At 31.3% G+C, this 17,841-nt stretch overlaps 2 protein-coding genes across 5 annotated transcripts; one reads left to right on the forward strand and one right to left on the reverse strand.

Annotated features, from left to right (window-relative positions):
- The first annotated feature begins 147 nt into the window (after positions 1-147).
- LOC126854806 (transmembrane protein 165) lies at positions 148-3,021 on the forward strand. Its single transcript, XM_050601889.1, has 6 exons — positions 148-508; positions 804-1,005; positions 1,172-1,347; positions 1,490-1,672; positions 1,754-1,859; positions 2,005-3,021. The coding sequence occupies exons 1-6, from the start codon at positions 389-391 to the stop codon at positions 2,079-2,081; spliced, it is 864 nt and encodes a 287-aa protein (XP_050457846.1). The 5' UTR covers positions 148-388; the 3' UTR covers positions 2,082-3,021.
- Positions 3,022-3,293: 272 nt separating this feature from the next.
- LOC126854767 (protein mini spindles) lies at positions 3,294-17,494 on the reverse strand. 4 transcript variants are annotated; one of them, XM_050601792.1, is made up of 22 exons: positions 17,272-17,494; positions 16,675-16,746; positions 14,434-16,323; positions 13,903-14,173; positions 13,146-13,694; positions 12,443-12,873; positions 12,025-12,171; positions 11,567-11,839; positions 11,046-11,249; positions 10,820-10,955; positions 10,541-10,734; positions 10,270-10,466; positions 9,196-9,324; positions 8,314-8,487; positions 7,816-7,978; positions 7,401-7,559; positions 6,898-7,085; positions 6,665-6,827; positions 6,332-6,505; positions 5,991-6,140; positions 5,582-5,756; positions 3,294-5,380 (listed from the first exon to the last, which is right to left on the reverse strand). In XM_050601792.1, the coding sequence occupies exons 2-22, from the start codon at positions 16,729-16,731 to the stop codon at positions 5,253-5,255; spliced, it is 5,952 nt and encodes a 1,983-aa protein (XP_050457749.1). In that variant the 5' UTR covers positions 16,732-16,746; positions 17,272-17,494; the 3' UTR covers positions 3,294-5,252. The 4 variants fall into 4 exon arrangements, with proteins under 4 accessions (XP_050457749.1, XP_050457750.1, XP_050457752.1 ...); XM_050601793.1 differs by having other exon boundaries at positions 16,675-16,775; XM_050601795.1 differs by lacking the exon at positions 9,196-9,324.
- Positions 17,495-17,841: the final 347 nt, after the last annotated feature.

Genomic DNA, 17,841 nt, shown 5'->3' on the forward strand with positions numbered 1-17,841 from the left:
TCAAAAAGTAAATTTAACTCCATGGTTTCCGCGCATGCGCGACACTAATGACAAATCGGTGAATTGGAAACTAGTTCAGAGTTTATCTTTTTCTCTCCATATTAGAAAGAGAAAAATACGCTCTGAACTAGTGCAGCCAATTCAGCTGTAAAAAAAATAGACCCCTAGTGTCATCGATATCACGTGCATTGGCTGGCCGAATGTTGGCTAATGAAACTTGTCACTAGCTTTACGCGGCAATGCAACCTAATCTAACCTTTTCACAGCGGATAAAAAAAAATGATATGATGCCTGTAGTATGTATGTGGATCGAGGCCGTTTTTTTTTGAGGTTATCACGCGCAACGCTTGTCACCTGCAATAAGCGTTGAATACCGTCAAGTATCACGATGGAAGCGAAACGCCCAATTTATATTTGTTCCCTGATTTTGATTTTTTATCTGTCAACCGTTATTTGTGAAATTGAACCGCGTTATGACGAGAAACTTGAATTAGCCGCGACATCGACGGTGAGTTTTCCCGATTATCTTTCAAATCTTTTTGGCTGTAATTTTTTAAAAAAAACTTAATTATTGAAAACAAATTTATTTAATCAAAAGGAAAATATTTGAGAATGATTTTGATGCGTTCAATTCTTAAATTTGAAGAAAAACATTAAAAGCGAAAGCTCCTAAAATCTAAATCTTCTAACGCTTTAAAAAAATTAAAAGAAAAGCACTTTAATTTTTATAAATATTTAAATTCTAAAAAAACTATCTCACAAAACCAAATCTTCTCTTGTTTTAACTTATAAATTTTTTTTAGAAATTTCCAGAGTTTGTGTCCGAGAAGCCACAGGATAGATTAGGCTTTTTGCATGCTTTTGTAGCATCTTTGTCAGTAATTGTGGTGTCAGAATTGGGCGACAAGACATTCTTTATCGCTGCTATAATGGCGATGAAACATCCAAGATTAACTGTATTTGTTGGAGCGATAAGTGCTCTTGCACTAATGACTATTTTATCAGGTATCATTACATAGAGAAAATTTGATTTATAATATTTATAGCAATTTTTAGTAGTAATAATAATAATAATAATAATGTATAACTTATTTATGTTTAATATATTTGCTTGAAACTATATATAATTATGATATTCTGGTACATAAAACTTTAAATTGTTTATTTTCAGTGGTGTTTGGATATGCAGCCACGATAATTCCCCGTGCATATACTTATTACATTTCCACTCTTCTATTTGCTCTATTCGGATTAAAAATGTTACGAGACGGATATTACATGTCACCAACAGAAGCACAGGAAGAGTTGGAAGAAGTTCAGTCTGACCTCAGGAAAAGAGACGACGAGGTAAACTTGTGAACCTTTCCCATTGATCTACTTCTCATTCATAATCTACAATACATTACAATGTTTTAAATGTTTTGAATATGTAAGAATACATAAAATTATTTGCAAAAAAGATTAAATAATCTTGAAATATGGTTTCCAGTATGAAAAGGAGACTGCGAGTACTTTAGTTCAGGATCCCGAAACCGGAGTAATACGAAAAACAACTAAAACCAGCGCACTCATGTTGCTTTCCAGGATATTCTTCCAAGCGTTTACCCTTACCTTTCTCGCGGAATGGGGCGACCGTTCACAATTAACAACCATCATCCTCGCGGCGAGAGAGGTACCCCGCAGCGATTTTACTATAACATTTGGCATCTTTACATTTAATTGATGTTTAATTATGATAATACTATTATATCAGGATGTTTATGGAGTTATATTGGGTGGAATATTGGGTCATTCGTTTTGTACCGGCTTAGCAGTATTGGGAGGACGTATAATAGCTCAGAGGATATCAGTAAGAACAGGTAATATATATATATATATATATATATATATATATATATATATATATATATATATATATATATTTTTTAAAGATTGTCATCTTGCATAAACTCTCTCTCTCTCTCTCTCCCTCTCCAACTAATACAATGCTTTTTATATTTTCAGTGACCATTATTGGTGGATTGGTATTCTTACTGTTTGCCCTTACGGCGCTCTTCGTCAATCCCGTGGAAGACGTTTGAAGATCTTCCTTAACATACTCCGAAAATTTCTACCAGTATTTACTTTGCGAATTTTGTATATCGTGTATATTGCATATGAGCATATTGTATATTTGTGTGTACAGTATGATTCTATACTTTTTACAGAATCACAAGATTAACTAAGAATTGGCCAGTTCTGGCCAAAGAACTGCCTTCTTAATATATGTGGTATATATATATAAATGTTTCTGAATATCGACACGAATATATCTTAGTTAACCAATTAGATATTATATTAATGTCTGTGCAAATGTACATAAAGTTATCGATAATTATTGCAAAAATGATCAAGATTCCGCGTCTTTATATCAAAATTATAAAAATTTATTATTTCATTATTGTTAAAATGTGTTCTATATACAGAACATACAATAATTTAATCAAGTAAATCAATTTAAAAAAGTATTTTGAATAATTTTGACAAGTACAACGATAACTGATAATATCAGTATGGGGCATTCAGAACATGGAAATCCTTGTAGTACAATGATACTTTAAACTTTAAATTTGCGTATCTAATTTATCGACTTATACAAATATAAAATGTATTACACAATCGTACTTCATACTAATAATTTTATCGTTTGTATTTATATATATATCATTTGTAAGATATTAATGAAAAGTTTTTTATCATATAGATAAAGACAAAGTAATGTAATATATAGAAAAAAAACACTAATACTGTAACAAAATAATACTGTACAAAAATAATGCTATAAATAAGACTTGATGAAACAGAAAGAATGTAATAGAAGGGATGTTCATCTTTAAATTAAACAAATAGAAAATATAGATAGAATTTATAAGTTATCAATGTACGATCAAGAGAAATTATTTAGAGAAATCTATTTTAATTATATATTGTAAGAGAGAAGCTTATAATATAGTGAAATAAATAAATATTATAAAATAGAGATATTATAAATATTGAATCGTTTCATATGGAAATTACAGAGTAATGTATAAGTTTTCTAGTGTTTCCACAAATTTATATGATTTAGAAAATCGCAAAAATTAAAAACGTCAACAAAAGAATGTTTTTCTAAAACTATAATTTTCGAAATCCAACATTAACATACACAAAACAAATTGATACGGAGTATTATAGACGAAAAAAAAAAAACATTCAAAAATTTGTGTCCATACACAAGTTTTTTTTCCTTATGTGACATATGTTTTGTCATACAGTTTTGTCGAATATCACTTTTATTAGTGCATATATATACATGTTCTATTTACACTACAGAATATAAGTTTTCGGAAAATGCGGTATGTTCTCAAATATAGCAATTTTGAGTCATATACTCATAAGATATTCAGATAGTAAAGCACATTCTATTTTTTTTTGTCATTAGCTATGCTCTCTTCTAGTCTTCTATTTATTTTTCAGGATCAATAATAGAAATGATGAATACATTTTTCATTGTCGAGCCATAAAAAACTTGTAACTTAAAAATTTTTTAATCATAAGTATCTCTACAATGATAATTTAATACAATAAAAAAAATAACTGCATTATAACTTTAATAATCGTATTTTGTGCGTGTGTATATATGTGTGTATTTTTCGTTTATTACAAATACTTTATACTTGTAGTATAATAATTAATTTATATAATTTGTATAATTTTTAGAATTTATGTGATTAAGATAAATAACATATAATTTAATTTATCATAAGTTAATTCGTAATGGACGATTAATTTATGTAAAATTGTAGTATTGTCAGTAAAATACGTATATAATTTGTTAATTCGTGAGATTTAATTCGTTCATTTATAATCAAGATATTAAAATTGCTCGAGACTTTTTTAAATAAAATTATATCGATATTGAAACTTTTAGTTGAATATTCAATATGAACAATTTCTTTTTTGTACCTGAAGATTTACGTTTCTAATTTTTCTAACTTAAAAAATTTTTTTTTTAGTTATGAGCTTTTTACGACTCAACGTCACTTTATTACATCGAGCGATGCTATCTCCATAAATACTGAGAGGGATATGATAAAATTTTGCGTCTCAATAAATAAAACATCGCTGTTATTTTCGCGAAACCTCAAGTTTTTTTTTATTTTGTTTTCCATGTAAAAATACGAAACTTATTCTCCACAATGGAAATAAATATTTCTAATATTTTTGCAATTGGATTATAAGAGCAGAATTTTTGAATAAAATCATTTAATAGATATAAATCATTATAGATCTCTCGCTTTCATGCGACGAGATATTGCGGATATGAAAAATCGCGTTGATATCTATCTGAAAATTAATAATATGTTTTTGCATTGCATGCAAAATTACAGGATTCATCTAATGTTAACGCGCAAAATTTATTTTTTTTTTCTTAAATGCAATTTTCCGATAAATCCGAATAATACAAAGTATCGAAGATATTTAATGACACATTATCCAAAAGCTTTTGTCCTTCCCTAGAATAGAAGATTTCGCAAAAATAACAATGATATCGAATGTGTTGAATGTAATGATATCGAAACTGATCTCGTTTTGAAAAAAAAAAAGAACAAATTTATTCAGAGGACAATGCAAAATCTTAAGTTAAACAACATAAAATAAAATCAGATTGCGCACGATACAATATGATGTTCGCGGAATCTTGCAAACTTCGTATATATACCTGCACCGGGTACACCGGACTACATATTCGAGATCTTACGTAAATAATAACATTATTATTAACTATACATAACTGCTGAGGATAGACAGAACATATTCATCATTAACACGCACGCAACATTATTATTATATTGTGTAAACGTAATATAAAACGCTGGATCGTTACGATGTACAATGTCTGTTCGATGTAGCGTATATATCTAACGGCGCAGCTATATTATTATGTTCTACATTTGTTCAAGTCTTCTGCTAACGATAAATTAATGACAAATGACCGATATTAATTCATCGAGAATAAGTAATCAGACTGTCTCGTACGAAAAAGAAGAAAAACATTTATACACAAAATGACTCGCTTCAATCGAAAATAATTAGCGATGGAAAATACGGTGGAATCGATTGTTTCAAGAGACGCGAATAAAGATTTCAGACAAATATTTCTTGTCTTACACACATATATGTATATGTATCATGTCGCTTACCTAATTAATATACTTTATACGCATGATCGTTCATGGTGGATTCGACTGAGAAGAGGTCATTCTACATTGTGCTTCGAGGGCTCGGAGTTTCTCAAGCCTGTACATCGGGTCCATCATGTCTTTTTCGTCGGAAACTGCTGCTAGAGACTCGGTGGTTTCTGTATTATTTAATTTATGTCAAATTTCAAGATTTCAAAATTCTGTTCTTTACAGATTCAAAAATCTGTTTTTTATATAGTGTCTATTTTATCTTTATTTATGTATTAAATCGGTAAGAGACAATATATCTTTATTAATATCTTATATTAATATCTTATATCCGCGAAAATTAATTAATGAAATTAACTACTATTACTTACCCATAGAATATTGATTGTTAGCTTGCGACAAAATGTTCTGATTTTTTCGCGCTTGATCAATCTCTCTCAGTCCCTGTTCTATGAAATCTTGGAAAAATTGATGAGACTTGACCAGGAACGGTTGTACGTCAGCTTCGGGGTATTGAAGTTTGAAATCATACAATTGTACTAAGCCCTATAAAAAAAAATCAAACCACTGTTTAAAAATGTATATTCAATTATAAAAACATTATTAAAAGATTGAAAAAGAATATATAAGATATACACATCGACTATTTTGAATTAAAACGGTAGAAGCAAGAAAAAATATGTGTAAATATTCTGTGTAAAATATTTTGTAATTCTGACAATTTTTAAAATTTATCCTATTCATTAAAAAAAAAAATTATTTTCGTATGTGTATACATACTTCCTGCATGTGCTCTTTTGATCCAATTTTCTTAAATATTTCCGCTAATTGTTGACGTGTAGACTTTGACAGGTGTTTCTGCGTCCTTCCCGCATTATTGGATTTGGGCATCACTTTCGCTGTGGCATTAATCTCATCCGGTTTAAGGCTCTGTGTAAGGCAAACGTCGCTAATTAATTTCCATTATCTATTATCTGATATCTATACGTAATAAATAATTCAATGTTAATGATATAATTAATGTAATGTAATCTATATTTTTTCATAAAATGGAACATATATATATATATATATATATATATATATATATATATATATATATAAAGTAATGAAAAACTAACCGCGATTAATCTTATTAAGTAAGCATGTAACTCAGATTCGTTAGTGTTGTTTATTAACGTCAAGTGATTAAGTATCGAGCTGCCTTTTACTCTGGTCATACTGTGAAGAACTGTCTTGACTGTCCGTAATGGAGTATCGGACTTTCGCTTCTTCCACCATGTAGTGGGATAATCCTGTAAAAATTAAAGTTTTATATATATAACCAATCTTTAGAAATTAAAATAATAAATAAAAAATTGTCCAATAGTAATAGTTATTAAAATAATTTTTTTATGAAATACAATCTCATTTATTTCAATAATCAAACATTGCACAGATAAGAAGCTTATGACCTTAAGGAAACGATGTACTTCCAAAAGTATTGTATCGTAATCCAAATCAGCGGCCCAATTCGACATTGTTTTTACTATCTTCCATAAGCACTTCATTACTAGTTCCTCATACTTTGAAGGAACGTTCGATTCGGCGCAAGAATGAAGTAGCTTGATCAATACACTGGAAACGAATGCAATAAAAAAATAAGCATATAAAAGAAATTAAGATAAATTTATCAAATTGATCTTACCATATGATAGTGGTGTGATTAGAATTGTCGATAATTTTCACCATGATGTTATTGATTACCCTATAATATGCTCCAGCCTGATTTAAATGCTCCAGCTTGTTCTCGGCCAACAGGCTTATCATCTGATCTACCAATTCTTTTAAGTGGATAAAAGGTACATTTTTTCCAAGAAATCCAGTATCATAAAACTGAAAAGAAAAATTCTTATTAAAATCTCTAATTGATATTTATTAAGATCTTCAATGCACAAATATATTTCTAAAATCTTACTAATATATTTAATAAATTTGACTAAAAGCTTGCATTAAAATGTTGTTAAAATGCTTAAAATTTTGATTTAATAAAATCATTTATCAAAATTTCTTATCAACATCTCTTATATATTAGAGAAAAATATTTTATACTGATACAATGTATTTTAATGTTTTTAAATGTGTTATTAAAATTGCTAGTTAAAATATATAATTCGTAAAATAATATACATTTGAAGTAACAGTACTTACCACGAGTATAATAAGGAATGTATTTCTAAAACCTCTCGACACATCCGCATTTTCTTGACGTAACGGATATGTCTGTAATAGCTTCAATTGCATGTTTATCGATCCGATGAATTTGTCCTCCTTAGATTGCAAGCTAATTGCTTGATGGGATTTTAATAACTGTAATGTAGAAGTATTATATAAATATTATATAAGTACCTATACATATACATGAAAAAAAGCTTTGAGATTCTTAAAATAAAAAATTTTCTATTTTATAATTTTTTCAATTCGTGGACCAAAGAGGACTTTTGGTGTAGCAATTCTAATTATGTTGATGCAAAGTAGATTTTTAAAAACCTACAATGCATCAATAACTACACATTTTCCAAAAATCTAAAAATCTTTCTTGATATTAAAAACAATAGATACGAACATTTTCAATTGCATTCATGGACTGTATTGCAGTGAGCAAGTCCATACTGGCCATAGACAAGATGTTACGCTCTAATGTATCATCCTTACTACTAGTAGTAGCAGGTGATACAACAGACGACGACTTCGATACTAACATTTTCGGTGGCGAAATCGGTATCATCCTAAAAAATTTCGACATAAAAAATTATTAATTTATTTAAGAAAATATTTAATTTATAACATGTAGGTATCTTATCCCATAATACCAATAATTTATAGATAACATTAATTTTTTTTATATATTGATTATTTATATGATAATTACTTCATTTATATATTTCAATTCAATATATAACCAATATTAATGAATATTAATAGTATATTGCACTAGTTTAAATATTATGATGTAGTTAGATAAATGATTTAATTAAATAAATAAATAATACATTAATTATATTTTAATTAATATCTATTAATCTAATTTCGATATTAATTTTCTCATTAAACTTTAACTTACTGTATCTTGGGTGGGTTCAACATGTTCACTGGAGGTTCATTCAAATCTGATAAACTAAGTTCTACAAGTACCGGATTACAACATTTTACTGGACCTTCAATTTTCTGCAGGAATTCCATGTCCAGCCCAAATGGACCAGAGGGAACCTTTAGTTGAGTTGAAGTAGGAGAATTTCTGGAAAAAAAGCATTCTTTATAAATAGATCGATAAAATTAAAATTTATAAAAATAACGCATATAAATTGAAATTTTAAATTATATTACTAGCAGATATGTACAACAATATTCATTATTTTATAGCTACTTATATCTCTAATTACCATTCACACTTCCACAAATACACAAAAGAGTATTATCATTATAATAATGTTTTACACACAGAGTTCTGAGATAAAAATATTTTGGTATATATTTTCAAATATACATATATATTTATTTATGTATATAAGACTCAAAGTTTTGATATAATTTATATATATATATATATATATATATATATATATATATATATAAAAGTTTATTTTTTCTCTTATATGCTTCTTTTCTTATATAAAAATTATAATTTAATAACAACTTTCTAAAATATTGAATATTGTGCATAACATAAAACCCGCTCGTTTCAGGTGCACTTCTAATTTTAAACCAAAACAGATGTATATTCAAATTATTAGAAGGAAAAGAAAAAGGAAAGATGAGAGAGAAAGTTAGGAAAAAAACAAAAAGAAAGAAAAAGTGCAATTAAAATGGATGATGTACAAATGATAGTTTGATGGTTAATGTAAACAGAATATATCATGAAAAATTCTATATTCCCAGTACCATGTTATTAGAGCGTATCGCGCACAGATATAGTTATGTAAATGATTAAAAAAAAATAACAAACGTTTTCGCATCGTCAGTTGCGTAATCGTTGGTAATTTCTTGTCCCGATTTTGAAGGCGATTCGGATTGTATGACCGCAGAAGACACTTGATCGTCCTCATTATTATCAGTAGTGCTCGAAGCATGTGTCCTGTGAAAGGCATGTTAAAAGCGAAGCACATGCAGATGTGAGTAACTTGAAAATTATATTTTGCATGAAAGCAATAATGATCGTTTAATATAAAATAATTCTGAGATAAGATAATATGATTTTTTTTCTAATAAAACTTAAGAAAATAAAAATTAAAATGTATACTATATATATATATATATATATATATATATATATATATATATATATATATATATACACCATATGCATACATATATTTATTTATTAAAATATTTGTTATTTAAATAATGATGATTATTTAATAAATAATAATTATTATTAAGACATGTAGTGTATAAATATATATTGTTTCAATAATAATAATTAGATTATCATTACATGATAATTAATATTTAAACAATTTCTAGATTTTAAATGTCTCTACATAGCATGTATTCTCTACTCTGTATTTTCTTCTATTTTATGAAAAGTTATCAAAAGATTATAAATGTGTTATACATGTAATCTTTCATTCTAGATGAATCTTTGATTCTAAATTATCAACCTAATTATAAAAACGTAATATGTAATTACACATTTTTTTTGAGATTTTACTGTTAAATCTAACTGATATTTTATTACAATTATTAAAGCAATTTTTACAATTTTATCAACTCGTTCTGTTGTAATTCTTTTTCTCTATTAAAACATATGAAGCACATAATAATAATAATAATAATAATAATAATAATAAATTAAAACTATCCTTTTTAAGTGGACTTTATATTTTCTGCATCGTAAATAAAACAAATATATCTTTAAAGAAAAAGTACAATTATAAAAATTTTAAAATTTTAAAAAAGAAAGAAATAAAATAAAATTGTATATGTATAACTGCAATTAATAATAACAGAGTTCTTATTTTCTTAATGAAAACGACATCAGCAGTAATTTTGTAATATCGTATAAAAAAAAAATACTCACAGCTCTGGCGCTGGTTCCATTGGCTCGGGAATTTCTTCCTGTTCCTCTTCATAGTCCGCCTCCATGTCGTCTGTTGGCGGACTAGAAGTCGCGATTGTGGGCGTGGAGAGTCTCGTAGAGGATGCAGACTTTGTGGGCCGATTTTTCGCCGCCCTCTTGATTCGCTCGTCTAAGAGCGACCTGTCTTTCTCCGATATCTACATCAACAATCTATTTATGTTTCTCTCATCTTGTGTTAAATTGTTGATTACTTAAATTCAGTCGCGCGTACCTGACCAATAAGCTTGAATACACGCTCTCCTTGTAGGAAGTAGGCTTGGACAATGCAATTTAATGCGGCGTTGCGAACGGAATTGTCGCGATCCGCTATTTGCTTCGCGACTTCTTTTAATGCCGCAGAAGGGCTGGGTTGACAAACAGAAACTCCATAATTCTCAATTAGCGAGCCTAATTGATCCAGACATTCTGTAAAGCAACCGCAACACGTTCTTAATTGACTCAACTTACTACAATTTTTATGAATTTTATAATAAAAATCTAAGATTTTAACCTGTTCGCTGTCGTGCATTCTTTGATTTCAAACCCTCCATCACATATGAGAATAATTTGCTCACGGGATATACTAGAGCAATTTGTTTAAATAAAGCTCGTACGCCATTACGTACAGCATCCTTTGGATCGCCTATCTATTGATCAATATAACGAATATAATATACTAACATATTACGTATCTAATTATAAAAATAGAATAGAAAAATAAATGTTTAGTAACATACTTTGATAATAAGATAGGGAATAAACGATGCTGCCTCTGTTTCCAGCATGTGATATTGATCTTCAATTAACATATTAAAAACCAATTGTAAATAATCCAATCCTTTCAAAAGCACAGAAGGATTAGTATCAAAAAATCGTAATGTCAACCATTTGAGAATGAGGTCCAAATTAGATACCAATGCTTTGCTATTCCCAGGTAAATCCTAATAAAAGTACAAATAGGATTAGGAATCATGTTATACTTACAATATATATATATATATATATATATATATATATATATATATATATATATATATATAAAATAAAAATATTATATAATCGTTTTTAATAGCCATATTTACACACACATAATTAAATATAAAAAAAGAGAGATTATATTCATTCTTTTTTAATATATAAATCTAGTATATAAATAAAAATTGATTGATAAACTATAGAACTACTAAATCATTGTTTCATAACTAATCATTGTTTCTTTCTCACATATAAACATATTAATCCAAATACACATATTTACCTCGGTGAGTGTTTCGATAGCCTTTAAATGATATCGGAAATCAGAATGAAACATATTTGCTCTTAAAGTCTTGTTGACATTTGCTGCAGTCATAAGATCCTTTAGAAGCTCAACGAATTCTTCTCTAGGCGTGGTAAAGTTCCACTTAAGCACCTTCAACTTTTGCTCATCAATTACACGTTGATGTTTCAAATTATTGACCACCAGCAGAGGACTGTTATCTACATCATCATCTTTCTTACGAGCGCTGCCTGGTTTTGATGATCCGCCCTTCTGGAATAATAAACGAATAATAATATATCGTAAAAACAGAAAAAAATTGGTATAAAGATAGTTTAATATAATTAAAGTTAAAAGAAAGTATTAAATAGATAAAAATAATGAGTAATATACTCGAATTTAAATAAATTTATAAGCTTAATTATTAGATTATATATCAATATTCCAGATTTCATTACCGATTTAACCACTTTCACAACTTTTGCACCTTTTGCGCCACTCTTCTGAATATTGTCGTCTGAAGGTTCTTTCTTGGGTAGAGGTTTTATAGGTAAACTGGGACGAGCTTTGTCCAGTGCGGCAATTACCACCGTCCGTGACCCTGGCTACAAAAATTATGATTTTATATATTTATTATATATTTATTATATTTTATATATTTATATTTTATATATCTATTATATTTGTATATTTATTATATTTTATATATATCTATTATCTATTTGTAGTTATACTTTCAAAATTTAATTTCTGAAATTTTCAATTTCTTGACTTAAAAATTATTACATTAAAATATTTTTTAAATAAAAAAAATCCACACTTTATACAAAATTAAAAAATCTACCAGAAAACATCATGTAATTCAAATGTAAATACCTTCAGTTTTTCGGTGTTTCTTGCCATAACTTCGTAAGAGAGATGAATCATAAATCCAAGAACAGCTTCCTGAGCGTTCTTTCGTACGTCCGAATTGCGATCTTCTAGATTAGTATATAAGTAGGAAAGACACACGAGAAGTTCCTCTTTGGGAATCTGTTTCACCGGTATCAAAGGCAATTTCTGCGCCAGCCAGTTCCATAGTTCGATTCGCAGCACTGGCGAGCCCGTTTTCAGAGCATCTCCTATCATCTCGCCATCGAAGAACTCTTTACAACCGCACTGATCTCCCCATGTGTTGATGCAGGAGATGGCAGCTGTTCTAATCCAATTTTTGCTATCACCCAGACATTGTAGAAAGCCGGGAAACAGAGCGCGAATATGTTGTTTGACTGGCGGTCCAATAGCCGTTGCCAACATTTCGCATATACCTGAAAGCATATTTAAAGACAAAATTTGATAAAATTGAATTATTGAATTATTTATTATCAAATGTTTTTTATGTTAATAAAGATATAAAAGGTTTTACATGATATAATTCAAGAAATTATAGTTTGTAAAGCCAATCTATAATTAGTAATTTTGTCAACAATGATTAATAATTATTTCAATTACCATTAGTTTATTAATTATATAGCTGAGTAATATACAATAAAATAATTGTATTATCAGTTAATAAAAAAATTACAGTGTATACACTAACCTAGAGTTGCTTGTGCGATCTTGCTATTGCTGTCTACGAGACGTAGAGCCAATCCCTGTGGCAAATCACCGATAGTCGGTTTGATGAACTTCGCTTCACTAAGGAGAATATTCACTTTCTGCAGCGCCTCGTTACGCACTTTCCAATTCTTGTCGGCCAATTCGGCTAGCAGTGCCTCAGTGATTTGATCTTTAATGTCGACGCGCGGAATTAATTCATTGAGCTCTGGCTCGCTCCCGCTTACTCTCTTCTCCGACAACGATTCTTCTGCGTCCTCGTCCTCGTCCTCGCCAGCGATAGTATTAACCTTTCCAGCCTTGGCGCCGCGAATGGGCGTCGGAGGCGTTTCGCCATTACGCCTCTCGCATTCTTGTTCAATCTGCTGTCGCAGCGCGGGCTTCTCGTTTTCGAAGAATGTCAACAGCGGTCTGCCCATATAGAGATATAAAGTGCCTATCAAAGTAATCGCGGCGGTGCGTACGCCGGGATTTGTCGCCCCTACTGCCTTCTTGATATTCTCAATGATTGATTTGATGTTGAGACTACAACCTAAAATATTTAAAATATTTCGTAAAATATTTCGATCGATTTTGCACTAATAAAAATTTGACATTTTGTTTATTTTATATTTTTCACTTTAATGCAATCATGAAAAAAATTTTAATTAAAGTAGACGTAATATTGAAGAAAATCATCAAGGCATCTTATATCTATTTTATACTTCTATTTCTTATAAATTAAACCAAGCATTACAAACCAAACTCTGTGAGTCCACGGCACAGCCATAATAGTGTCTCCTGCTGCACTTTCGGATTTTTTTGATTAAATGCAAACGCTACTATTTCATCAGTCACATACTCGAAGCTTATAGCCTCGGCGATTGCTAGCAAGGTCTCTATAGCGATCGAACTGTTCTTCGCATCTGCTAATTTTTCTGCGATATCCATAAGACAGTATTCGGCAACGGTGGCCGTAAAAGGATGATTCTCCGCCAGATATTTGACAATTTCTATGCGCAATTTCAGTACCTGAAAATAGAAATAGATGTAAATATTTCGCAAATGGATTCAAAGAATTTGATTTGCAATGAATTATAACGAAATATACAATTCTTGAATAAATTCGATATCTAATTCAATATCAGGAATTGAAATTACATACAAATGTAAATATTTTTTAGTTTTTAATAATGATCAAAATAAAAACTTAAAATTGCCTCTAAAATCAATAAAACAAATTTTATCATTAATTAAATTCTCTAAATCAAATTTAAAAATGGCATTCTTACTTGGAAATTCGTGTCCTTAAAGCCAGGCTTCTTCGCGAGAGTGCGAACAAACACCTGGGCCGATACTTCTGTCGAATCCATCATCTTAATGGTGTCCGATAGCTGCGTAACTGCGGCCAGACGTGTTTTCCAGTTACTGTCCACAAGACCAGTAATTATTTCGGTCGGCAAAAGTTGCGCCGCCATTTCGTCAATTTCCTCTGGACTGTAATTTCTTTCTATCCGTACCGCTTTCTTTGCGGACAAAGCTACATTTGTGACTGATGAAGCGCTACCAGGTTTCTTGGCCGTTGACTTCTTTGTCGCGGTATGGGCTCTTTTCGATTTAGCATTCTTCAAATTGTCCTTGCTCACTTTGTTCACCTGTTGCTGTTCCACTTTGGCCGGAGCGGTGTTAGGTCGTTCCTGTCGCTTCGTACCACCCGTCATTTTTACTAGTATCACTGCCTTGTCGGCGCACTCCTTAATCTTCGTCATCTTCAAATTGTCGATGTCTGTGAGGAACGGCATCATTGCCTTTTCGCCAATCAATTTCATCGCCGTGCCAAGCGCTTCCGCCGAGTTGTCGCGCACCGTTGGATCCGGCTCGTTTAGCGTCTTCAGCAATGCACTGGTATATGATTTAAGTAGTTTCTTATTGAGATTGGCCGGTGGCGTGCGTGCGAAACATCGAGCCAGGTAAGCGGCCGTCTCAGCTTTTACAGCTGGGTTCTTATTCTCCAAAGCGGCCAAAGTGTCCTCAAGGATAAGATCAATGCTGATGCTCTCGTAAATGGCGTCGGCGAGCTCCCGCAACGCCTGCACCACCGTCTGTTTCTTCTCACGAAACTTTTCTAGTACAGTGGGTAGACAAGCAGTGGCGTACGGCTGAAATCGTTTTTTCAAGCCTGTAGCTAGGCCGGCTAGACACTTCCCCGCTAGTGTGACTACCACTACATTACTATCTTTTGAGATAATCTTCTTCAAGGCTCTCACAACATCGCCATAATCACCATTTTCCAATTTCGGATTTTTAACGAGCGTTTCGAGCGCTTCCAGCGCTTCTTTTCGCTCCTGCCATTTCTTTGCTTCGACTTTTTCGTAGAAGTCTTTCGGTAGTTTTGACAAAATATCTACAGGCGCCAACAGATCGTAAGGATCTATATCCGGGATAGAAGCACCATCTGCGTCTTCGTTTTCATCCTCGCCGTTGTTATCGCTTCCTGCCGCTAAGTCACCATTCTTGCTCATATTTTTCGGCTTCTGCGAGCGTAGGTAACGCGTGGGCATTACTTTCTCGTCACCGAAATTGTTAAACTCCGCCTCGAGCTCCGTGATGTGCACTGGCTTCAACGTATTCAGTTGCTGCTTCAAACGATCGCCTATCCACCGATACATTTCTACCACCATAGCCTTACCCTCCTCTCGCACTGTCTTGTCCCTATCTTCGAGGAAATTTCCCATCTTCTTCATTAACGGCTTCATATTGATAACTTTTGGTCCAAACTCCTTAAGTGCTAGCGTTAAGGTAGCGATGCACGCTGAAACAATTTTCGGATTCTTTGCATCGGTGCCCTTCAGTAGCTCCTCCTGCACCGCCTCATATTTCTCAATCTCGATATACATCAGTGTGATTTGCACAGCCAGTTCCTTTGTTTTAGCCTTAGGCGCAGCGATGCATTTGGATACAATGCCATTCATCACCTCGGCGACTATCTTGCCGGCTACTGTAGCGTTCTCTACGAAAGCTAGGGTTGCTTCCAAGCCCTTCTCCTGTGCAGCCGCATTGCTATCCACCACAAACTTCTTGATAAAACCCATATACTTGTTCCACTCTGGTGATTTTTCATCATCAATGCACTGGAATGTCTTCACGCATTCCTCATATCCATGTAAACGTGCGCGCCAAGACTACACATCATCACAAAGATTATTATTTATTTTATTTAATATATATACACAGTTATACACATATATATAGCACAGTTTCCTCTCCCTTGCAATATTCATATCTAATGTAATATAATATATGTGACATTATTTGGACATAAAAGTAGCGCAGTCAATAAATGCATGTATTTATATAAATTGAATAATTAGATTCATGTTACTCTTGACACTCAGTGATCTTTAAATACTTCTGCAGTATTTAAATGGTCAAAATCATAGACTTATTGATAAAAATGCAACTTGCCTAGATTTTAAAAAGCAACAAATATCACAAATATTTTAATATAAAATACAATTAATACTATTGTATACCTTGTGTGCACAGCGCTCCTCCAAAGGCAATTTCACATACTCTGTATCTTGTTCCATGATTGATTAACTTGCCTAAAAGAATGACTCACTTGGGACTTCCTCTTTATCATATAGAAAGTAAGATTAAACTAATATAAAAAGTACACTAATATAAAAAGTATATACTAATTGCTACATTGACAAATCAAATAAATATAACATAGTGCATGACTACAATATACAGGTCATTTGATATCTACTCTCTGATCAGACAATGCTCGATAAAAAAACATATAATCAAATTGGATTTTCCAACAAAATCTTTTGTCAATAACAGATTTCCTCCATTTCAACAGTGATTTCTTATAAATAATTTTCAAAACATACTTAAAAATTGAAACGCGATTGTAACAATGTTAAGACTGTTACAATCGCTTCCTCTCCGTGATTACTTTTAACACAATAAGTTTGCAGATGTGATTTATACAATGGAAAAGTAATAGTTGAAGGATTTGTCAGTCAGAAAGTATCGTTATATGCGATGTAAAAGATTCGGAAAGAAATTCACGGCGATGATCAAACATCGCGGTGTTCCGAAGAGCGATCCCTCGGGCTTACCTAGCAAGATGACAAATAAATCGAAATCCGACACGGTCGGCGTGCTATTAATCGCGGTTGAGTCGCGGCGTTGAAACGCGCGCTAAAACGAAAGGCACACGAAAAACGCGAGTGTGCCGCTGGCTCATGCGAACTTGTCCTCTCACGACCTTCCAGCAGCCATTAAATCTGTTACATACATCGAATTTTCAAACGTACATGGCCCTAACTGTCAAGAGGGAACGCAAACAAAAAGGCGACTGTATGTATATATATGTGTATATATATATATATATATATATATCTAGAGCGAAACGGCTCCTCGGAAAAAACCGTTCGATCCGCGATTAGTTTGACGTCATGACAGTAGATGGCGCGGAATGCGAACAGCATCCATATACTCGTTTCACATAATTTTACACAAATCTTTTATATAATTTATGTAATATAATAATAATTGGAGATTTTTATAATAATTATTTCATAATCTATTATCTCAGTATTATTATTCTCACAATCTCTTATCTATCTAGATAATTAGTCTTAAGAGACTAATTATCTAGACAGCACTTTATGCGTATTTAATTTTCT

Source organism: Cataglyphis hispanica, chromosome 14 (genome assembly GCF_021464435.1).
Source record: "Cataglyphis hispanica isolate Lineage 1 chromosome 14, ULB_Chis1_1.0, whole genome shotgun sequence".
NCBI lineage: Eukaryota > Metazoa > Arthropoda > Insecta > Hymenoptera > Formicidae > Cataglyphis > Cataglyphis hispanica.